Source organism: Camelus ferus, chromosome 8 (assembly GCF_009834535.1).
Source record: "Camelus ferus isolate YT-003-E chromosome 8, BCGSAC_Cfer_1.0, whole genome shotgun sequence".
Classification (NCBI taxonomy): domain Eukaryota; kingdom Metazoa; phylum Chordata; class Mammalia; order Artiodactyla; family Camelidae; genus Camelus; species Camelus ferus.
In genome coordinates, this window is record NC_045703.1 from 10003033 (window position 1) to 10028757 (window position 25725).

General features: G+C 39.7%; 1 protein-coding gene across 1 annotated transcript in view; it reads right to left on the minus strand.

The window, feature by feature from the left end:
* The window catches only part of COL19A1 (collagen type XIX alpha 1 chain), a 323156-nt gene that overhangs the window by 76733 nt on the left and 220698 nt on the right, over positions 1-25725 (minus strand). The window contains 3 exon segments of the mRNA XM_032484458.1: positions 4990-5052; positions 8064-8108; positions 22324-22377. Of these exon segments, the coding sequence (XP_032340349.1) occupies positions 4990-5052; positions 8064-8108; positions 22324-22377 (162 nt within the window).

Below are 25725 nucleotides of genomic sequence, written 5' to 3' on the forward strand. Positions count from 1 at the left end.
CCACAACGCAGCCATTACAGAGAGAGGGGGAGAGAGAGAGAGAGAGAGAGACAGAGAGACAGAGAGAGACAGAGACAGAGAGAGACAGAGAGAGAGAAGTTTCCCTGAATAGCTTCTGTTCTTGAAGTTACATGATGTGATGTCATTTCACTTTCACATCATTGCTATGAGGGAGAATTTGTCCCATTAAGAGGGAGGTGGAAAGAGAAATTGGGAGTTTGGGATTTGCAGATACACACTGCTATACATAAAATAGGTAAACCACAAGGTCTTACTGTAGAGCACGGGGAACTATATTCAATACTTTTTAATGACCTATAATGAAAAATAATATAAAAAGGAATATATGCTTATGTATAACTGAATCACTATGCAGTACACCAGAAGTTAACACAATGTTGTAAATCAACTATACTTCAATAAAGAAAAAAAGAATGAGCAAAGAGACTCAGAAAGGTTCTGACCGACTCTGAGTTATTTCCCCTAAAAGAGCATTCACCCGCTGTATTTTCCCTTGTTCATCTTGTCTACAAATCTGTGAATGTGAAGATATAAATCATCTTGACTATCATAGCACCTCTGGTGTACATTGTTGATGCCCAATAAAATTTTTATTAGATTAGGGAATTTAAAGTTACACCGATGTAACAATAATAGCTGACATCCATTGAATGCTTACAACGTGTGAAGTGCTGTTCTAATCTCTTTACACACATTAACACAGTTAACCTCTTGGGTCATTGGGGTAGGGACTAGCAGTATACCCATTTACAGAGGAGGAAACTGAGGCCCGGAGAAGTTAAGTCATTTCCCCAAGGTCACATAACCAGTAAGAGGTTGTTGAGGGTTTAAACGCAGGCAGCCTGACTTCAGTCCCAGGCTTTGCTTGCTCAGTCTGTTTGATTTTATTTGTAATTTAATTGATTTCTTATTTGACTGGAGTGAATTGACAGTAAGATGGAAGTCATAAATTTTTAAAAATTTTCTTTTGCATATGAAAGTCAAGGGAAATTGTGAGAACCATTATATTGTATAGTTCTACTCTCAAAGGTCCTCTTAGAGGGAGAGGGTATAGCTCAGTGGTAGAGCACGTGCATGTAGAGGTCCTGGGTTCAATCCCCAGTCCCTCCGTTAAGATAAGTAAATAAACAATAAACCTAATTACCTCCCTCTGTAGCTCTCCCCACAAACGGAACTTGACCATCAGGTCACCATCGGGAGATAAGTGGTTACTGAACAAGCCTTGGTGCTCTTCCTCGTGCCCTATGACCTAGGGGCTCTGGGGCTCCCTGTCTTCTCCCCAAGGTTCCCCAGCTCCCCGCAGGTACCTGGGACCATGCAGCTAGTTCTGACAATGAAATGTACGCAGAAGTGACACGTGGCACTTGGAGGCTGAGGCAGTGAGGACCCCATTCGTGGTTCTCCAGTCCCACTCTCCTCCCAGTAGTGGCTGAGAAGGTGGCGTATATCAGTCGATGCAGCTATGCGGTGGTGATCAGCCCGGTGACCACTTACTGAGGGTCGCATGGAGCAGAACACCCACTCCTCCCATCCGTGCTGGGTGTGCAGCATGAGCAGGAGAAAGCCTCTCTTGGGTTGAGCCATAGAGGTTTCAGGGTGAGTATGTTACACAGCATAGCCCACTTACTGTCACTAATACGGCCAAACATGATCAAATCTCTTATTAATGGAGAATTTCTATATATTAGCTTAGCGCTTTACTTATATTCTTGCTTTCCAGTCTTAAGTGTAAAAATCAATCTGATTTTTAGCATAGGAGTTGACATTAATGAGGTATGAGCAATGGGCCACGCTGTTTTTGTAATTGCTTCGTTTCTGATTATATTCACATTGTTAGCTCAACATCACATATTATCTCAATATGTCATTACTTATTGAGAGCCTCTGTCAAGCCACATTGACTAAAATAACTGCATGTAAAAGAAAAATAAACCCAAAATGGTAACCTCATATTTTGACCTCATTCCAATGGCTACTATCTGGGGCGAGTCATTTACATTTGAGAGCCTTTTCTCCCCTTATCTGTAAAATCTGGGGGTTCAACCAGATGATCTCTAAAGTACATTCTAGCTCTGATATCTTATTATCTGGTCGTGTTCTAAATGTCCTGTAACGGGGGACAGGCTGCCATTTTATTTTTTTATTTTTATCTAGAGACACTGGGGATTGAACCCAGGACCTCATGCATGCTAAGCACACACTCTACCACTGAGCTATACCTACCCCATCCCTGGCTGTTCTTTTAAAGTACTCTTTAGGCTCAGAATTCAGATTTGGAGGAAGACTATTCTGATGGGGCCTTTCACTTATTATGCAAAGTGAAGTCCAGATCCTGTTCTGAAACTGAAAGTTTGAAATCACAAAGAGCTACAAATGCTTTGCCCATAATGTAAAATTTGTGTTTTTTATGTGCGGGTGGGGAGAAAGGCAGGCAAAGATGTATAAAGGAGGCAGGATATTAAAGGATTAAGAGGGAACTGACAAATAGGAGAGTTAAGAGGAAAAGAAGTTTGTTTCTCTGGGAAAGACAGATGGAGGTGAAGGTGGTCTCAGTGGAGTAGGTGTTGTGGCAGGACAGAGAGCCAGAGACAGTCCCTCAGGGACTGTGAAATCCTCCAGCCCTTGCTGCTCAAAGCCTGGTCCAGAGACTCACCGCAGAAGGATGACCCGGGAGCATTGAAAAATACAGCCACTCAGACTCCAGCTGGACCTGCTGATCTAAAACTTGAATTTCTAAAGCATCTCCAGGCAATCCAAGTACACACTCCCTATGAGAAGTGCTGCTCTAACCCATGGAAAGCTTCTCTCTTCTGCTCTCCACGTCCCTGCTATTCCAGGGGAATTTTAGTTACATCCTGCTGCCTGGTCATGAGAAAATTAAGAGAAGGCGAGTGTCAGTGTTCCAGCTTGGAGGGGAGACAGTGGGGACCTTGAGGGGCAGGTAAGGGGCGTGAAGAGGTGCCCGTAGGTGTGGAGTATCGGGGGTGATCTGGCAGATGGACTGGGCAGGAGCCAGCAGGCTGGATTTGTGGGACAGATGACATTGCCCAGACACACTTGGCAATCCTCAGTTGCAGAACCCCAGTAAGGACTGTGACTGGCTTGGACTGAATCCGGACGGCAAGCATCACTCCTGGCATGGCAGAGCTTTGGAGCACTTGGGTGATGCACTGATTCTAAAGCTGCCTGAAAAATTACTGTCATGGCCAAAGATGCTTAACATTTAAAGCTGAAGCATGGAACCTTCGGCTCTGTAATATTAAATTCTTTTCATATGGTTCCCGTTTGGCATGCGGGCATCTGAGTGACCGCTTCCTCCATTATCCCTGGTCAACCAATAACCTTTGTGCACCCCGGCAAGGAAAGAGGTAAAAGTAAATTTTAAAAAAGTATTACATTTTTAAAAACAAAGTATGTCTGATAATTGTGGTTTCTTGAGGGCTACTGTGGGGTTTTCTGTGTTTTTTAATAATTTTTTTTTTTAAAGCAACATGACAAAAAGTGATTTTTCTAACTAGGATTCATGTAATTGCTTTAGGTAGTCCTAGTTGAATATAAATGATACTATCTTCTTGTGCTTTTATTTTTTCCCCACCAAAAGGACTAAATTTTGAAAGGAACTGGTCTCAGTAATACTGAAAAGTGGTTTGAGAAGTCACTTTGATCTTATAAAAACTAAGAATAACTTCAGAGAGTATGCTGAGAGCAGTTGTTTGAGCAAATAGATAAACATTTCTAATTTTCTGGATAAATTAGCTCCAGTCCTTTTTTCCAGATTATTTTCCATTTATGGGTTATTATAAAATATTGAATATTATTCCTTGTGTTATATAGTAAGTCCTTGTTGCTTATCTATTTTATGCATAGTAGTTTGTATCTGTTAATCCCATACTCCTGATTCCTCTCCCTCCTTTTTTCCCCTTTGGCAGCCATAAGTTTGTTTTCCACGTCTGTGAGTCAATTTCTGTTTTGTAAATAGATTCATTTCCATCATTTTTTTAGATTCCGCATATAAGTGATATATAATATTTGTCTCTTTCTGTTGACTTACTTCACTTACTATGATAATCTCTAGGTCTGTCCATTCAGCCTCAGTCTTTTCTTCTTCCTATTTTATTTTATTTTTTTAATTTTATTTTTTACTGAAGTGTAGTTGATTTACAATGTTAGTTTCAGGTGTACAGCGAAGCGATTCAGTTATACATATATATTTTTTCAGATGCTTTTCCATTATAGAAATTGAATATAGTTCCCTTTCCTGTACAGTAGGTCCTTGTTGTTTATCTATTTTGTATACAGTAAGGTATATCTGTTAATCTCAAACTCCCAATTTATCCCTCTCCATTTTACTCAGCCACAGAAAAGAATGAAATAATGCCATTTGCAGCAACATGGATGGAACTAGAGATTATCATGCTAAGTGATGTAAGTTACACAAAGACAAATATCATATGATATCACTTATTTGTGGAATCTAAAAAAAAGATACAAATTTTATTTACAAACCAGAAAAAGACTCATGGACATAGAAAGCACACTATGGTTCCCAAAGGGAAAAGGGGGGGAAGCTCTAGTCTTTTGATATATTTATTTTATTATTCACTTTAGCTATAATGTTTAGTTATAGCAGGGCAGCTTAGTGATTTTAAATCCTGGGTTCTAGAATCAGTCTATCTAGATGGATTCATGGTTTCAATACTCACTAGCTGTGTGACCTTGGGGAAGTTACTTAACCTCTCTGTGCCTCAATTTCCTCATCTGAAGAATGAGAGTGGCAATTTCTTAAAAATGAGCGAAGTGAATTAATACATGTAAAAAAACATAGTACATGCTCGAATACCTGATCTATTTATTGCTTTCTATGGTAGGGGCAACCAAGGGTGCATGGAATTGGGGCTGATTAAGAAAAACATTTAAAATTTTGTCTTTTGGATAGTCTTCCTTTGCCCCCAAAGCTAAAATACTTACAGATTCTCCTTTTTCACCTTTAGGGCCAATGGATCCTGGAAATCCTGGTGGTCCAGTTTCACCCTTTCAAGAAAAAGCAGAAAAAAGATTTTGCATGAGGCCAGATGGGTTCCTCTGTGACTGCCAAGGCCACAGCGACTGCTTGTGCCCCTTCTCACTATGGGATTTTTCTCTTATCCTTCAAGAGGCAATGGAAAGTTCTGAATCCAGTTAGACTCTGTATCATGATGCATTTGCCAACACTCCACAACGCCTTTAGGTCTTTTAGAAATCCACAAGATTCATTATGACATTTAAATTTATATGAAACCAAAGTTAATTATTTTTCAAGGAAAGAACATTTAGAGGAACAAAAATGATCATTTTGTTTCTGCGGCAGCAATTTTCTTTGGTGATCTTAAAGACATAGATGGTTGAACTGACACAATAATCCAGACTCATTTCATTTCTGACAGTTCTTTCTTTTTTTAGGTGGGGAGAAGTGGAGGAATGGGGAGTCACAAGAAGGAAAACAAGTCTCTCTGCTGTTCCCAGGATTTAGGCAGCACTTAAATGATTGGCTGTGGACAAAGAAGGCATTCTTGTCAATGTGGTGACAGCAGCGCCTTGGAAACATCTAAGAGATTCTGGTCAAAATCACACATTAAAAGCCAGCAGTGTTCCTTGGTGTTCCTTCTTGTATCTTAGTGTTCTTGATTCAGGATGTGGTGGCTAATCTCAGAGGGGTTGGTGTGTAGATTCTACTGCTGTCTGTGTCTGTTCTGGGGATTCGTAGGAAGGCTGGGTTCCCAACGGTAGGCTGGTTCTGTGATTCTGTTCTGCCAGCCAGTGATGTATGACATGGCAGTAAGTCGTGCATGTGTTGAAATTGGACTTCTGGTTAAATCTTTTAATCTACAGAATAAATTGAGTCCCTTCTTTGGCAAAATTATGGTGGGAGATGCAAAGATGATCAAGACTGGGTGCTAAGGATGGTCACAACTATGAAAACTGAAAAGAGATAAATGGGACCTCTTGAGAAGAAAGTTTGGAGTGGACGAACAAATCATTAGTGAAGGCTTAGTATGTGTCAGTCTTGTGCTTTGGGGAAGTTCACCTCGTCTCATTTGATTTTAAGCCCACCATCAACTCTTTGTGCGAATATGACTACACTCATCTTACAAATGAGGAAACTGAAGCTCAGAGAAGTGAAGTGTCTTTCACAAGGACACACAGCTGTAAATGGCATGATCAACTTTTGGCCGCAAAGCCAGGGCTCTTTCCACCACTCGATTATTCTCAACCCTGGTGGCCTGCTGGAATCATCTAAAGCCCTTTTAAAATAATAGCAATGTAGACCCCACCCCGGATCAATCAGAAACATGAGCTCTGCCCCACATCAGAGTCCCTTGAGATGGGGCTTGAGCACTGGCACTTTCTAAAAGCCCTCGGGTGGTGCTAATATATAGCTAGGGTTCAGAGACACCAGGTCTACCCTGGTGGAAGCGGAGATCTGTGAGAGCAGCTTGAAGGAGCTTTAAAATAGAGGTGATCTTACTCTCCTTTGTACATTTATATCAGGCAGTGCATCAAGTTCCCTGTAAACTATTCTAGCTTATTTCTTTGGCTGGGAAGAGGAAACAGTTAGGCCATTGGCTTTTTCTAATTCCTCTTAAGATTCTGAAGCCATTAAAAAAAGATTTTGAGTAATCGAAAAGGTCCTTCGAGTTTGAAATACACCTGTCTAACAGAATCAAATTTCTCATCGTTGAGGTCTTAAGAATTCCTGAGTAACATATGTTTCCTAATGAACATAGCAGAACAGAAGCCAGCTGTTTTGTTTCAAGAAATGAATCATCATTTAAATACTTTAAAAGTGCCACAACTCTCTGTGCTCAGCTGTCTGAAGTGACAAGCATTGTGGCTTTTTTTCCCCCTCCTTGGTCTGCATGAGTCCAGCAGTAATTGCTTAAAATGTAGTGGGTTCGTTACGGTGGTGTAGGAATTCTGGAAGCTATCTGGTTACAGGAAATAATGCTAATGTTCTAGCAGTACAACCCGAGACACATAAATGACATTATTGCTGTGTAATCAATTCGGGGGGATGTCCTTTTAAGAATGTCAAGGTTTTGTTTATTTCACTTTTTTTTTCTTGCAGCAAATTTCATTTTCAATGGTCAGTCTATAAGAAGCCCCTACTTTCTGTTGAGACTATCTTTGAGCTTTCTTTCTTTTTTTTTTTTCCTGGTGACGGATGTATGATCTTGTGAACAGATCAGCTGCACTGATTTACGATGCACAGAAGTCATATTTTCTTGGACTCATGTCAAAATACTCTGCCCTCAATCAAAAGGGTTTTTACAGGGCGAATGAAAGAGGGTAGCACTCCCAGGCCACGTTCCCTCAGAGTATTTTCAAATCTACTCATCTCTGTCCGTGGGTTTAAGGTGCATTGTGTTTTTCTCGAGAGTGGCGCATGCGCGCTGAAGCCAAGGGCATCACAATTTCAGGATCGAACAGGAGTGAAACATCTTTCTGAGTGGACAAGTGAGCCTGTCATCTTCACAGCTAATATAATTAAACCTGTGAATGATGACCATGATAAGGCCATGGAAGTTCATGGAAGTTCACCAACATTTTAATTTTAAGCTGTTTGGAAACAATTATTTGGTTAAACCACAACTGTTCCATTCTAAAACCCCACCCGCAAATGCTCAGGAGGCAGCTTAAGTTTGCACACTTAAGAAGACACAAAAATAGAGCCCGAGGCATTTTGTCGAAAAGGCCTTCAGATTGTATTTGCCACCTGGAAGGATTCATGCAACATCTAACTGGAAACTGAAATGTGTGATCTAGTTTCCTTGATCTGCTACAGCACCTTCCCCTTGATGTGTTCCCTTCCTTGTAGTCAGCTACTCAGGGGTCTTCACTTGGAAGCTGATTTCCGTCCTGCCTGTGGTCGGGAGGCAGGGAGGCCGGTGCCCACCGCAGGCTGGACGTGGAGACCCACGTGGCGGCGGGACCGCCCTGACGCGTGAGTGTGTGAGTTGGTGTGAAACCCCAGATGGTTTCCCTCACTTTGAAAATTTCATTACCTTCTCTCCTTTTGGGCCACCAGCTCCATGCTCACCAAGGTTTCCCTAACATAAAACAAATAAAAAAAAAGAGAGAATCCATTTTTAAAAATGCTTTCCATTCCTACTTTAAATGTACAAAGAGTCGGGTAATTGCACTGTCACAGCATTTTTTTAGAAACCCTTTCAATCACTTTTGCCCCTCTCATGTTCTGTTAAATGTTCCTGAAAAACACTAACTTTAGAGACCCTACCTTTCCTCCCAGGAGATGACTCTGGAGAAATATCACAAAATTAGCAATACTCCAAATTAATGCCTGGCAGCCTCACCTGGCCCCCAGTCACTCACAGATACGACTTTCTAGTGTTAGTAAGGACATCTCTGTTGGTCAGTATAATGGACACGCATTGATTGACCTCGTGGCTGCACCTGCCACACTCCTGACTTGTATTATATGGCCCTCTCCTTGTTGCCTCCTGTCTCTCTGACCTCTCCTCCTTGTCCATCACCTAACCGGCCAAGGTCGGGCTTCCTCAGGACTCTCTCCAGGCTCCCTCTCTGTGACTCAACATTTCCTCCCACGCACTCTTATCTCCTCTCGGGCTCAGGCGTCACCTACACAGAGACAGACACATCTGTAAACCCTGCCCACATCTTCTTTCTGGGTTTTGACCCACATATTTATTTTTCCACTTGATGTATTCACTTGTAAACTCTAGAAGAGATTTATATTCAATACATTCAAAGCTGAATTAAAAAGTACAACAAATACAAGCATATATGAGTGAGAAATATAAGAGAATTACATCACGTTGTTAACACTTGTTAGTTCAGAAGTCGGAGAATGATCAGTGACATCTTTCTAATGTAAACCTGCAGTTAAATCTGGCTTATTAAAATGAGTGGTCATTTCACTTTCCAATTAAAAAAAAAATCCGAATTCATCCTCTCCTGTCCATAGAACTCTTTCTTCTTCAGTCTGGGTGTCACTGTTAACCCAGCCCTCCTCAATTCCTCAAGTATGATGTCACCAGTCTAGTCACCTCTGTCCCCCCAAATCTCTTCTCTTCACTCTACCTGCCTTCAGTGGGAAAGCCACCATCATGTCTTACCAGGATTATTGCAATGGCTCCCCAAATGATCCCCTATAATCCACCCCCACTGTCCCCACATACCCGTTCTCTGTATAATGTCAGACAGTGATCTTTAAAAGATGTTCTGACCTCCTTCCTTCAAAGCCTTAACAAAGTCATATAAAGGTCTTCTCGCAGTCCACGATGACCTGGAATTGAATGGCCACCCATACCCAGTGCCGCTCCTAACATCTAGGAAGGACTCAATAAATACTTGTTGGATAAACAAGCCAATAATTCGAATTTATGTGTTTTTTCCTATTGAAGTTCTTTTTTAATTAAAAATACATGTGTAGTTCGAAAAAATTAAAAGCACAGAAATATTTAAACAACCAACATACACAGAAGCTCCCATTCAGATCACGGTGGCTATGGTTTAACCTTTTAAATGTACTTTTCATGGTACTCATGCAGCTCCAGTGAAAAATAAGTAGTTGATAACTGCATTTTTATTGGTCTTGTGACAGATATTCTCTCATTTTTCCTACTTACCTTTGATCCACAATGCCTAAATTGAAACTAAAAATCATAGTCTCAAGATCCTGGGCTATAAATTATTACAAGGACATATCTGAAAATGAAGTTTGACACTCCAAGACGCATACGCGAAGAATCGGCAGTTACATAATGGTAAGTTGTTTGAATGCCAGCTGCAGATAGACGTAACAATTTTAGGAATTTCCTGAAATTACTAACCATTTGGGCCTGGTGCCAATCACTGTGCACAGCCTGTCAGAGCCTCTCTCTCCCTGGTTGTGCTTACGCACATGCGGTGGTCTGGGATACAATTTGTCCGGAGGTGGTCGTTGGGTTGGGAGGCCCCATGCTCTTGGCTTGCAGAGCAGAAAAGCACTCAGAGTACATTTGGTGAGAGAGCATCTCACAGTGTAGACCTTGGTTCGGGTCCTCCTCCCCATCTGACCCCACAGCAATCAAAAGGGCATCAGAGATGCTGTGGTTGGGATGAAGAAATGCCTCTGTAGCACCAACTCATGTTATTCCATCCATATACTCTATCGTTCTAAAATTATGATTTTTCTGGAGGCTTTCATATCCAGAGAAACAATGGGTCACTTACTGCCTAGCAGAGCACCATGTGTTTGCTTCACTCAGTTGCTAAGTCAGGAAATCCATCTAATCAAGGACCCTCAGTGGCCTCTGCAGGTGTTCTCCATTCTTGGGCTAACAATACTCAAGGCAGAGGCAAACTTGAACTTCAGTAGCATTTATTTGTTGACATGTGAGATTTTCCTCCCTTGCTTTCTCCCAGCTAATTGTACAAGACGATTACTTGGCTCTACAGAAATAATAAGAGACACACACCTCGTGTTTCTGGTGCCTGCGGTTCTGCCTTAGATGCAATTCTAATTTTACTGGGTCACTTTGTACCTTGCTGTCATGTTATTTGAATGGATTCTTACAACCTTTTGAATAACTATAATAGCTGTGCAGTTTTGAACGTGCTTGTTTAAAAGTTTCTGTGGTGAACTGGTGAGGGTTGTTGTGTGGGGGGTGCTACTCAGCCTGCGCATTTCAGGAGTTCTGGGGAGATGAAGACGGCAGAGTAGGAGGATTCTGAGCTCACCTCAACCCCACGGGCACATCAATACTACACCTGCCTGTGAAGCAATTCTCATGGAAAATCAAGTAGAGTCTGACAGAAAGACTTACATAATCAAGACTGTAAGAAAGATCTACACAAAATCAGGTAGGGAAGGAAGAGAAGTGATCAGGTGTGGACCTGTGTCCATACAGAAGGGGACCAGAAGAGGAGGGGGATTGCACAGCCTCAGAGATCCTCCCTGAGGAGTGGGTGGGTTTGAACCACATTTTGGGCACCCCAGCCTTGGCTTCTCATATCAGGAGGATGATTCCCCTTAGCTGGTTTGAGGCTGGTTTGTCAGTGGCACTGACAGTGTGGCTATAAGAAACCTAGTGTCTGCTTGTAAAGAGCACACACATGCTTCCTTACTCCTGAAACAATGTGGAGAAAGCAGATGAAAACTACCCAGGACTCTGACTTGTCTCCTGAGGCCATGCCAGCATGTGCCCCAGCTCATGCTGTGCACCTGGTCCAGCTCTGCTTGTTCCACTTGCTCCGTAGTGCAGTTGCACACCAGTACAAGGACTGCCACGCCCAAGGTGGGTGCACAGTTGTAGGGGGTGGAATGGGCTTACACATGGCACAGCATCTGAATGGGGGATAGTGGTTATTGCTGGCACTTAAGGAGGCAGCAGGATGGGAGCTGTCCAGAGCTCTGATGGTGCCGAGACCACTGTAGCCTATGCCCTGACCCACTGAACACCCACTGTAGCCCCTCTTGCTCCAGCACTGCTCCCATCTTGGGCAAGGGTACTGGTACTGGGAGGAGGGAGAGTACACACTTAGATGGAATGGAGCCAGCTCTGACTTGACCCCCAGGGCTTCTGCTCCAGCAACTTGGAATCTGCCCCAGTCCCCAGTGGGGCACTAATGACCACTGAACAGAGGACAAGCCTCAGCTCACACCTCGCACTGGCTCTAGCCTTTACATCTCCAGCTCCCTTCCTACCAAGGTGGCAGCTGCCAGCACACCCAGGAGGAAGATGTGACCTGTGCTTACTTCAGATTCAGCTCTCCCATCAAAGCCACAGCACACACAGACTGTATAGGGATGATCCCACACAAATACACCCCTTCAAGACTGGGACAGGTAACTGTTTCACCCAATTTCATACAGGTAGAGACAGTTAGCAAAATGAGAAGACAGAGGAATTTGATTCAAATGAAACAAAAGAAACCCCCTGAAGAAAAATAATGAAACAGAAATAATTTATCAGCTAAAGAGTTCAAAGCACTAGTAATAAGAATGATAGCTGAATTAGAGAAAAAAATGGATAAACACACTGAGAATTTTAATAATAAACTAGAAAATATAAAAAAAGAACCAGTCAGAACTGAAGAATACAATAACTAAAATGAGAAACACTAGAAGGATAAACAGCAGACTAGGTTTTCATTGACACATAAAAGATACAGAAGATAGAATAATGAAAATCACCCAATCAGAACAAAAAGAAAAACAAATTTTAAAAAGTTAGAGCAGTTTAAGTAACTTCAGAGACAACATCAAGTGTATGAACATTCACATTATGGGGTCCCAGAAGAAGAATAGAGAGAGGGGTTGAAAATGTATTTAATTTCATCAAATTGTATTTGATGAAACTGTGGCAGAAAACTTCCAAAATCTGAAGAAGTAAAAGATTTCCAGGTACAGGAAGCACAGAGGGTCCCAAACAGGATGTACACAAACAGACCCACGTCAAGACATATAATTAAAACGGCAAAAGTTGAAGATAAAGAGAGAATTCTAAAGGCAGCAAGAGGAAAACAAAGAGTCATATACAAGGGAACCCCCATAAGTCTGTCAACTGATTTTTCTACAGAAACTTTGTAGGCCAAAAGGGAATGGCATGAGGTATTTAAAGTGCTGAAAGGGAAAAAACCTACAACCTAGAGTAATCTACCCAGGGGTTATAATTTAGAATTCAAGGAGAGATAAAGAACCTGTCTGACAAGAAAAAACTAAAAGAGTTCATTAATATTAAACTTATCCTAGAAGAATAGAATAAAGGGTTAAAGGGTCTTCTCCAAGTAGAAAAGAAAAGGTTATGATAAGAAGTAAGAATCTATAGGAAAGGAAAAATCCAACTAGTAAAGGGAAATATAGAGCAATGGCTGTGACTCAATTACTTAAATAAGCTAGTACAAGATTAAAAGAAAAAAGTTGTAAAGTTGACTATAGTAATGAAGAGATAAATATAAAGATGTAGACTATGATATCAAAAACACAAAATGTGGGGGAGGGGAATAAAAATGTAGATTTTTTTAGCATGTGTTTGAACTTAAATGATTACCAGTTTAAACCAAGCAGAAATAGTTATAGGTCAATGTATATGAACCCCACAGTAATCAGAAATGAAAAACCTACAGTAGGTACACAAAAACTAGACAGAAAGGAACACATGCATATCACTAAAGAAAATCATCAAAATACAAGGGAAGAAACTAAAAGAAGAAAACAAAAGAGAAGAATTTCAAAAACAACCAGAACAAGTTACAAAATGACAGTAAGTACACACATGCCAATAATCACTTTAAATGTCAATGAACTGAATGATCTAATTAGAAGAAATATGGTGGCTGATCGGAAAAAAAGAAAAAACAAAAACCAAGACCCATGTATACGATGCTTACAAAAGACTCACTTCAGAGCTAAGGACAGATACAGGCTGAAAAAAAAGGGGACGGAAAAAGATATGTCATGCAAACAAAAAAATGGAGATAGCAATAAATACAAAGGAAAGCAGTCATAGCAATACTCATATCAAACAAAATCGACTTTAAAACAATGTCTATAGTGAAAAACAAAGAAGGGCATTATATAATGATAAAGAGATAATTGCAAGAAGAGGATACTGTACTTGATATCATACATGCATCAAATACAGAAGCATCTAAGGCAAATATTAGCAGATATAAAGGGAGAAATTGATAATAATACAATAAACTAGAGGAATTTAACATCTCACTTACAGCAATAGATAGATCATCCAGACAAAAAAATCAATAAGTAAACAGTAGTCTTAAGTGACATGTTAAACTAGTTGTACTTAATAGATATCCACAAGACAGTTCATCCAAAACCAGCAAAATACACGTTCTTTTCAAGCGTCCTTCAGGATAGATAACATAATCGACCACAAAACAAGTCTCAACAAATTTAAGGGGATAGAAATTACACCAATTATTATTTCCAACCACAATCATATGAAACTAGAAATTAATTACAGGAAGAAAACTGGAAAAACACAAACATGTGGAGACTAAATATGCTACTGTAAAACCAATGGGTCAATGCAGAAATGAGAGAGGAAATCAGAAAATTCTTCAAGATAAATGAAAATAAAAATACAACTTCCCAAATTCCATGGGATGTAGCAGAAGTTCTATCAGGAAAGTTTACAGCAGTTCAGCCCCACCTCAAGAAACAAGAAAAACCTTAAATAAACAACCTAACCTATCATCTAAAGGAATTAGAAAAAAAGGACAGTTCGAAGGAAATGATAAAGATCAGAGAGGAAATAGAGACCAAAAAACAATAGAAAAGATCAATAAATGCAAGAGTTGGTTTTTTGAAACTATAAACAAAATTGGTAATCTTCTTTGAGGCTCATCAGGAAAAAAAAAAAAAAAAGAGAGGACCCAAGTAAATGAAATAAGAAATAAAAGAGGAGAAATAACAACCAATCCCAGAGATAGAAAAATCATAAGATAATATTACAAAGAGTTAAAGGCCAATAAACCAGACAACCTAGAAGAAATGGATAAATTTCTAGAAACACAATCTTCCAGGACCGAATCAGGAAGAAATAAATAATCTGAATAGATCAATCACTAGTAGTGAAATTGAATTTATAATAAAAACACAGCAAACAAAGGTCCAGGACCAGATGAATTCATAGGGAAATTTTACCAAACATATAAAGAAAAGCTAATATGTATCCTTCTCAAACTATTCCAGAAAACTGAAGTGGAGGGAATACTCCCAAATTAATTCTACAACACCACCATTACTCTGATGCCAAAACCAGATAAAGACACTACAAAAAAAGAAAATATCTCTGCAAAATATGGATTCAAAAATTCTCAACAAAATATTAGCAAATTAAATTCAACAATTTATAAAAGGGATGCAGGGATGGTGCAGTATCCACAAATCAATCAATACGATACACCACATTAACAAAAGGAAGGGTAAAAATCACATGAGCATCTCAATAGACATGGAAAATGCATTTGACAAAATCCAACATACATTCATGACAAGAAATCTCATCAAAGTTGGGGTAGAGGGAGCATATCTCAACATAATAAACACCATTTATGACATACCCACAGCTAACATTATACTCAATAGTGAAAAGCTGAAAGTCTTTTCTCCAAAATCAGGAAGGAGACAAGGATGCCCACTCTTGCCACTTCTATTTAACATTGTATAGGAAGTCCTAGACACAGCAATCAGACAAGGGAAAAATAAAAACAAAAATAAAAGGCATCCAAATTGGAAGAAAAGCAGAACTGCCACTATTTGCAAATGACTTGATACTATATATAGAAAACCTTAAAATCTCCACCAAAAAACTATTAGAACTAATAAATGAATTCAGTACAGTTGCAGGATACAAGATTAACATATAAAAATCTGTTGCTTTTCTATATACTAACAATGACCTATGAGAAAGAGAAAGCAAGAAAAAAATCTCATTTAAAATCAAATCAAAAAGAATAAAATACCTAGGAATAAACTTAACCAAAGAGGTGAAAGGTCTATATTCTGAAGTATAAGATGATAATTAAGGAAATTGAAGAAGATACAAAAAAAAAAAAAAAAAAAGGAAAGATATCTCATGTATTCGTGTATTGGAAGACTTTAACATTATTAAAATGTCCATGATACCCAAAGCAATCTGCAGATTTAATGGAATCTCTATCAAAATATCCATGACATTTTTCACAGAACTAGAACAGATAGTCCTAGAATTTATATGGAACCATGAAAGACTCTTAAGAGCCAAAGTCATTTTGAGAAAGAAAGAATAAAGTTGGAGTTATTACACTTTCTGACTCTAGACTATATTAAAAAGCTACAGAAACAAAAAACCATATGGTACGGCACAAAAACAGACACATAGATCAATGGAACAGGACAGAAAGCCCAGAGATAAACCCACGCACCTATGGCCAATTAATCTACGACTAGGGAGGCAAGAATATACAAAGGAGAAAAGACAAGTCTCTTCAATAAGTGTTGCTGGAAAAAAAGGATGGTTGCATGTAAAAAAAATGGAATTAGAGCATTTTCTCACACCATATACGAAAATAAACTAACAGTGGATTAAAGACCTAAATGTAAGACCTGAACTCATAAAACTCCTAGAAGAAAACATAGGCAGAACACTCTTTGACATAAGTCAAGGCAGTATTTTTTTGGATCTGTCTCCTAAGGCAAAGGAAACAACAGCAAAAATAAACAAAAGGACCTAACTAAATGTAAAAGCTTTGGCACAGCAAAAGAAACCATGGCCAAAATGAAAAGATAACCTATGGAATGGGAGAAAATATTTGCAAATGATTTGACTAATAAGAGATTAATATCTAAAATATCTAAACAGCTCATACAACTCAGTATCAACAAAACAAACAACCCAATTGAAGTTGGGCAGAAGACCTGAACAGATATTTTCCCAAAGAAGACATACAGATAGCCAACAGTTGCATGAAAAGATTATCAACATTGTAAGCACAAGAGAAATGGAAATTGAAATCGTAAGATATCACTTTCCAGTTGTCAGAATGGCATGGTCAAAAAGTCTACGAATAACAAATGTTGGCAAGGTTATAGAGTAAGAGAAAAGGGAACACTTGCACCCTGTTGGTGGGAATGTAAATTGGTGCAGCCATGGTGAAAAATCCTTAAAAACTAAAAAATAAAACTACTGTTGATCTAACAATTCTACTCCTTGGTATAGATCTGAAAAAACAAACAAACAAACACACTTATTCAAAAAGATACCTGCACTTCAATATTCCTAACAGCATTATTTACAATAGCCAAGATACAGACACAACCTAAGTGTCCAACAACAGAAGAATGGATAAAGAAGGTGTAGTATATATATACAGAGGAATATAACTCAGCCATAAAAATTATGAAATTCTGGCATTTGCAACAACATGGATGGACTTAGAGGATATTATGCTTAGTGAAGTAAGTTGGACAGAGAAAGACACATACTGTATGTTATCATTTATATGTGGAATCTAAAAAATAAGATGAATAAATATAACAAAACAGAAACAGACTCACAGATACAAGGAACAAAGTAGTGTTTACCAGTGGGGAGAGGGTTTGCGGGAGAGGCAAGATAGGGGTAGGGGATCAAGTACAAACTATTGTGTATAAAATAAATAAGCAACAAAGATTTATTGTACAGCACAGGGAATATAGCTAATATATTATCATAATTTCCAATGGAGTAAAATTTATAAAAATATTGAATCACTATGTTGTACACCTGAAACTAATATAATAATGTAAATCACCTGTTCTTCAATTAAAACTTTTTTAAAAATTAAAAAATAAGTCTTGGATATGAGAACACGTCCTCTGTCTCTTGTGGGCAATAGTTGATGGAACTTTGGAATCTGTAGCTAGGCAAGTGGGAAGACACAAGCTATTTCAGGCTCCCTGAAAAGGGTATTCTTTGGAAAAAAGGGAACATCCACACATGTACAGGCTGAACCATAAGAGATGGCCATTTCTGTGGGCTCCTAAGGGCCACATATCAGCAATTCCTTATGACTCAATCTAATAAACAGACCACCTCACGGACAAAGGGTCATTAAAAATCCCCCAGCTTAGTCCTTGGGGGACTTATTCAATGCTAAGCATGAGGGAGGGACATAAAGTTAAAATAAAAACATGTTATCTATTATTCACTGTATTGTGTCCACTACCCCCATTCATATGTTGAAGTCCTAACCCGTAGGACTTCCGCATGTGACCTCTTTTAGAAATAAGTCCTTGCAGAAGTAATTCTTTAAGATGAGATCATACTGGAGTAGACTGGACCCCTAATTCCATATGACTGTGTCCTCATTAAAAGGAACTTTGGACACAGAGACATGTATGTGCACAGGGGTGACACCATGTGAAGATGGGAGTCTTGCTGTCACAAGCCACGGAGCTACCAGAACCTGGGCAAGCCCTGGAACCCAACACTCTTGCACCTACAGAGACAGTGTGACCCTGCCAACACCTTCATCTTGAACGTGCAGCCTCTGCAAGTGTGAGACGGCACATTTCCAACACGTAAGCCAATGTGCTTGTGATGCTTTGTCAGAGTAGCCCTAGTGAGTCAAAATATGACATGTGGCCTCGGAGAGCTGTGCCCACATGGAGAGAAACCCTAAGGGCGTCTCTAAGCCCACCTTCTCAGTTACTCGCAGGAACACCACCGTTCACCAGCTCCGGTGGTGGCCCACAAGGGGAGGGGCGGACCCAGGGGAGTTTCAGCGTTCTCTGTAATCATGCTAAAATCCGAAAATCCATATGACTGTGCCTAAATCCATGATGTCTGCCAAACTAGTGGATCCTGGGGCACTGGCAGGGAGAGACAGGAAGCCGGGGCTTAAATTTTATTTCTAAACCTTCCAGACCCAGAAGGGCTGCCTCTAGCGTGTCCACGGAAGTCTTCACTTTCTGTGCCGTGTTTTGGGTTTAACTCACTGCTCAGGAAGACCTTGAATATTTGATTTTGAAGAAGTGTTTTCTGTCCTTTCTAGCCTGCATCTATGGAAATGAAGTTGTGATTTGATACTTGAAAGGAAAAACAGATTATGTTGCTAGCAAATTGGTTATTTGGATCAACAATTTGGAGACGTGAACACTGGAATTGGTTGCTGGGAGGCACAGCATCAATCTCCAACAGATGAGACTCATTCTCTGCAAATTGCCCCGAGTGTGCTGTTGTAAGATAACCAACTACACATTTTCAACGTGGATCTTTAAGAACGGTATCAAATGTTAAATCTGCCGGTACTTGGCCTCCACCGATAATGCCATTTTTTTTTTTTTCCTTTCCCATCTAGAGTGTTGTAGGGAGCTCTGGATCTGATGGCTTTAGCAGTTGACAGAGCCTATCAAATTTTTATTAAAATTCCCAGAGCTGGAGACAAGGCAGAGCAGTTTGCTGGACGGTGAGCAGATTTTCCTTAAAGGAAACAATATGCTCAGTGTTTTTGCTTCTTTGCAAACAACCCTGCAGGATGGGAGCAGCCGATTTGCAAATTATTTTTGTGATGGAGAGGAAAAGCTACCTTTTATTCTTTGCATCTTCAAGTGGATATGCAAAAATACATATGAACATATAATCGTCCAATCTTCCTCCTAAGCCTCTCTCTATTCCTCACTTCCCTCTTTTCTTCTCCAATTGACTTTTGGATTTGTGCTGTAAGAAAAAAGGGCTTCTTATACCTAAGCTGCTCCCTCTGATGATGTAAGTAAAACTGAAGGGGAAAAAATGAACTCTTGTATAAGGGCCAAAGGATTTGCCTTTGAGGATTTTCCTCGAACAAGGGAAAGAGCCGGTGAGCTATTTCGGGTTAAAATGGGGAGAAGAGTATGAACGGTCTGCTTCTCATCCTCCTGTGGGCAGCTGGTTCAGCAGGATCCAGGCTGCAGGACGGCTGGAGCTGCTGCAAACTGGTGCACTGAGGGCTAGGATACAAGTGCAGACATTACACACATCAACGCCAATTTAACAGGGAAGAGTATTTTAACCTTGGGATGACATGTTGTATGTTTCCATGCATGGCCCCTCACTGAATCTCCAGGAAAGTTTCACTCAGGGCTGCCTTTCTCTCTATGCTTATTTGCTACAGCCAGACCATCAAGCCCGCAGTGAACTGCAAATGGAAATGACCTCCTCATCCAAAACAGATGAGGGCGAGGTGGGGCGGGGAGGGACCCTGCCAAGTGAAAATGTGCATCTCACTCATCATGGCAAATCTGGGCCTGTCTTTTGAGATGCTGTGGGTGAGGAGCTGGAGGCGACAATCCAGGAAGGATGCTCACTGGGAAGGCAGACCCCACCTCGTCCGTCCATCCTGGTGGGATCTCAACGTAACAGCTCTATTCCCAGAAGGAAACAGTCAAGTATTTGGAAAGCCACCTTCCATTAATTCCCAGATGGGTCTAAAGCCTTCTGATGTTAAATGGTAATAATGTTTCACTTGGGGAAGAGAAGCTATGGTCTCTCCTCTCTCTCCAGTTAAGCTCCAGCTCTAAGGTGACTACATTTGAGCAGACGTGGACTAAATACCTTTGAGCCTCAGTCCCGTAATGGTTAGTAACAATAGCTGGAGTTCTCTGAGGTGAGTTAATAGCTAAATTCAAAGAACTAGTTTACTGTTAGCAGGACTTTCCATTTGCCTGCTCTGGTCAGCCCTATTTTTGGGGAAACATAACCTTAAAGTTAAAAAACAATGTACATTCTCAACTTTAGACTCTAAAATATAAATGCACTATATATCTTCATTTAAGGGAAAAGTGACTCCTCAGCAAGAAAAAATATAGATAGAAGTAGCGTTGGGAGATCTGTAAAGATATGAGCTTTAAAAGTTTTGCAAGGGACAGCAAATATTTAAGTGGTTAAGTAGCAACTTGGTAAGTTTTATACCGAAGGTGGTAGTAATATAATGTGTTCTTTAAATTTTTCTAGCTGACCGTGTGACATCAGAGCCAACTCATTCTCATTATTTTGAAGCATTTATGATAAATCCTATTTTGTACCAGTAGACGTCATTACAGAAAAGCACTGTGTTTCAATTGATTAGATTTAGATATGCTTCTACGTTCTTTCAATGTGGGCCAAGCTTTCATGTTTTGAAAAAGCTAGTAAAGGTCTATTCAGGAAATGTTTAATAAAGAATCATAAAATATACCTCATACATCCTTACTAATATAATATTCCCTGGAAAGTCTAAGTAAATGAGAAAATTTAAGATAGGATTATTCAGGAAGTGTAAGAGACTGTCCATACTTTATTTTTTTTTTTTTGGCTTGTTTGCTTGTTTTTGCATTTTTTGGTTGAAATGTAGTTGATCTACAGTCTACAATGTTGTGTTAGTTTCGGGTGTTTGGCAAAGTGACAGTTCTATATACGTATATATACACTTCTTTAGATTCTTTCCTATTATAGGTTCTTACAAGGTATTGAATGTAGTTCCCTGTACTATACAGTGGGGCCCCATTGTTTATCTATTTTATATACAGTAGTGTGTATCTGCTAATCCCAAACTCCTAATTTATCTCTCCCCAACCCGCTTCCCCTTTGGTAACCACAGTTTCTTTTCTATGTCTGTGATTTCTGTTTTGAAATAAGTTCATTTGTATCATTTTTTAGATTCCACATATAAGTGATATCATATGATATTTGTCTTTCTCTGTCTGACTTATTTCACTTAGCATATGCCATGTAAGTCGCTCCATGTTGCTGGAAATGGCAGGACTTCGTTTCTTCTTAGTGCTGAGTAATTCCACGCTTTTGATTTTAAATTTATCGACCGCAAATGATCGAAGTCTTTATGTTAGACTTAATCTGATTAGAGAAGAATTGGGGTTTTTGAATTAGTTAGCTTGTCATTTCACAAACTCTTTTCTGAGCATTTGCTCTCTGCAAGGCCTCTGCTGGCATGGGCACAGAGTGCTTCTTTGGGATTTTAAAGCAGAGGAACAACAGTCATCAAAGGAATTTACAGAAAGGGAGACACAGGAGAGACATAAAAGGGGGGCTGTCTTCAAATTTGCTTCCTTGGGTTTGGTGCCAGTACTCACCAGCAGCTTATCAAGAATAAGCTGGGATATGATAAAAGATCCTAATCAGCGGACAGAATGCCCCACAAAAAGTGATCAGACCCCAAATATGTGCTGAACGATGAGCCTGTCAATGGTTTCACTTAGGTCTCTGAGTCTCACTTAGTTACCAACACCCTTTCTCTATCTGTTGTGCTTCCTTGAAGAATTGGGAGAAAACGCTACTCCCCTATGTGATATTCGATCCAAACAAACTGTAATTTAAAACTCTTGGGGAAGTTAAAGTGGCTTCTTCCTGAAAAGTGGGGGGTTTCCAGTCTTGACCTGTAGTGTGTAAATATTGGTTTGAGATTGTAGTTGGTTTGATTAAAAAAAAAATCCGTCACCAGTAGCACTACACAGAGCTTTAAGATAGCAAATCACCTCTCTCTGCCCTCAGGGAGGCTAGAAATACTACACCATCAGTGGTGAAACATGATTTTTGTGTTAATTTTTGGCATGAAGTTTTTCAAATTTTGAAATAAACTTTAAAATAACGATAAAATCTTGATTTTATAAAAAGACGCTGAGCAAAATAGTTTTTTTTAAAAAACATTTTCATTATGGAAAGATGCTAAGTATGTATGGTTACGTTTTGAAGTCTGAACATTTGGGAATTAAGATTTTTTTTCCCCAAAAATACCATTGCATAAAATCTCTATATAAGATGTGAATGAAAGAAGCTATACCTTGAGATAATATTCGCCAAGAGTCTGTTGTAATCCTTGTATTCCAGGAGGTCCCTGTATCAGAAACAAATCAAAGATGTACGTAAACATTTACCGAAACAATGTGTGTTTAAATAACGTTGCTAAGAACCCTTGAAATTTTACAGTTAAGAGAAAGAGTCTATTTAGTCAAGTATTCTAATTAATAGAGAATTACATAGATATACACTTATCATCAGCTTCCTAAAGGCATTTCTAGGCTAAATCCTGCATGAATCCAAAGACAGTTCCTAAGTGAGAACGTCTAACATTTTACTAGGAGGTGAGCCATCGGCATATTATTTATTAAAAGGAATCATACCCATAAAACTCCTCAAGGAAGAGGCTTAAGAGCTTCAGTTTATTTTTGACACGTCTTATAGGGCTTTGATCAACGTATTATAGAAATACATGCCCACGGGTCATTAACTTAAAAAAAATAAAGGCACAATGTATTTTTTTATTGCTTTACTTTTTTGAATTAGCTGGGTGACAATGATCTGCATACGGACTTTCAGGCCAGAAAATGATATCTACTACATAACCTCAGGCTTCATACATTTAAATACGTGGAGTTTTCAGTTGACGTGGAACTATCCACGAAGTACTATGGTGAGCTTTGGGTGGATAGGAAAGAAGACATTTGTCTGTCTCTAAAACTTCCAGGAAGAGAGGAAGAGAAGAGTTTGTCAGCAGCGTTTGGCAGGAAGGAGCTCTCTGCAGGAGGCCCCTTTTGTCTGATCACTAACCTAAGACCCGGCACCCTCACACTACACCCATCTCCAGTCCTAGCACACCTTTCAAATCCTTTGATTACACAATACCTTGCCTGACCTGTTGGCTTTCTCCATACATCAAAGAAGTAGAAATGGAGAGTAAGTCATTAACAGACGACCAGATCTCTTCCCCAGCTCCTCTTTAGTCACCTCACGAACAGACTGTGTGAACAAGGTAACATCTAAAGAAAGATCATAAGAAGTCGACGAGCCTGCGTGCAGGGGGATGGCAATGACTCTGAGCCTTATGCAATGATTAACTGAGATTTTGTCCTTATTTTCCCTTTAAAACTTTCATAGCTGAACAGAATCTTTGGAGATGGCCTTTGGGGGACACGAGTCCACCATCTCCCCAGATTGCTGGCACTCTGATGAAAAGCAGCTTTTCTTTCTATCAACACTGCCCCTCTCAAGTGTTGATTTTTGAGAGCTGAGCAGTTGATCCCAAGTTTGGTAACAAGTTTTCTAAGTTTTTCTGAGTTTTACATTTTGGGGAGAGGGATGTAAGAAAATGCAAAGATTAGCATGATTTTAAATTAAGTTGTTCCAACCAAGAGAGATTCAGCTGTCTCAGAAAAGAGACTGCATATTTCATCAAGATCTTGAAAGTTCCTAGAAAGAAAGAAAATGTTATAAAAGCAAAGTTCTCTACATTTTATCTCAGAAAATAAGACACCAAAAGATTATGACCGAGCCAGTCAAAGTCACTGTTATACAAAGATTATTATTTCAAAAAGGTGAGGAAAACTTTGAAAAGTGAAGAAACATTTGAAGGAAGCTGGCTGCTGCCCACTGATATAGGTAACACCTTAGGTATATTGAAAAGATTAATGTTGGTTAACATTTATGACGGGTACTTCTCATAAACAGCTTGTGACTGAAGATCTCTTCTAACATGAAGCCTTTGCATTGTGCCATTAAATGTCGAGGACACCAAGCTGTAGTGATGGATGGCCAGAAGCAGGTTGGTGTAACTCGTGAAAAAATAATGGGGCCTCGTGAGTCACAGTGCCGACTATGATTGGAAAGACAAATGGTGCTGCTACCTGGCTGAAATCAAAACTGAGCTAACATTAGAAAAGAATTCTCATGGCATTTTATATTTTTCATGTTCTTTTTCCATCAGTCAGCGTTGTGTGCAGCATTCCAGGTCAGTTCGTGGATGTGATGAGGAAAGACATCCTTGGGTTGGCAGATGTTTCACAAGGTTTCCAGCCAAGAAGATGCAAGTTAAGAACTCACTCTATTTTTCTTTCTTCATTTTATATTTTATATTTTTTTGGGAGGGAAATTATTTATTTATTTATGTATGTATTTATTGAGGAGGTACTGGGGATTGAACCCAGGACCCTGTGCATGCTACACACATACTCTACCACTTGAGCTATGCCCTCCCCCTAAGAACTCACTCCTGAAAGTCAGGAGACAGGAGATTCTGTACACACTGATGCTCCTGCCATGACCTAATGAGGTAAGGAGGCATTTTAGACATTGTATGTAGTAGCATCAATGGGTAACTTACGGGTCGATGTACAGTAGGCATTTGGTGGATGGTGAATGTGTGTTGACAACAAGGCCAATTAGATCAAAGAATAGTGATGTGATGGGTACATTTAGCTTCAGACACATTTATCTTGGCTAAAAGTGAAAGGCTTAACAATTGGGGCTCCCAAATAGAGCAAAACAATAACGTCTCAACCAGAGCAGAAGAATCAATCAAATCATAATAGCAAACATTTATATAGTATGTATTGTGTGCCAGGCATCATACCAAGGGTTTCAAATAGATTAACTCCTTTAATCTCTACAAGGACACCATGAGGTATGTACGCTCTTTATTTGTAATTTGAAGATATGGAAAATGAGGGTTTGAAATTGCAAACTGACTGAAGACTCCCCCCTGCTCTCCTACCGTAAGTGGAGGGCTAATATTTAATGTAGGTAGCCGGGGCCGAAACTTGAGTTCTTATTTACTCTCCTCTTTTAACTTAAAATCGGACTTGGAGCCTAAAATAATTTTTGCAGTAATTTTTAAAAATCATGCAGATCATGCCCTGAAGAATACTGGGTGATCACCCTTCCACGTACTACTTACCATACCGAAATGGAATAAAAGGTCAGTAAAACTGTGTTTAGCCCTTCCTGTGAGTCAGCACTGTGCCTGGAGCCAGAGGGGAGGAAACGAGCATCTTGCCTTTAGATGTAGTCCTTTCATAGAGCTGAGAGAGGCCCCCCCTCTCTCTTTCTTGGATCTATCTTCATACAGTCTCTCCACCAGTGATAGAGAGGTTATGCCTGAATATTCCTCCAAATTCCTCCCAATTGCAACTATACTCAAGTACACCTTCTCTTTGTTTGCAGAGCTCGGGAGAGTAGGTGCTTAAAGGCTATAAGAAGCGGGGGTGCTTCCAAGGGGCTCTGTAAGGCAGTTAGGAGAAAGCAGAGGAGAACGAACAGCCTGGTGGGGTTGCCTGGCACAGAACAGGTTGTGGTGTGAATGAGAATAGTAAAAACAATGGGATGATGCTAATTTTGAAAAAAAAAATGGGTAAGAATTGGGTCTGGTCTTTTGCAAACTGTTTATCTGTCTGTAGCCTACAGCTGTATT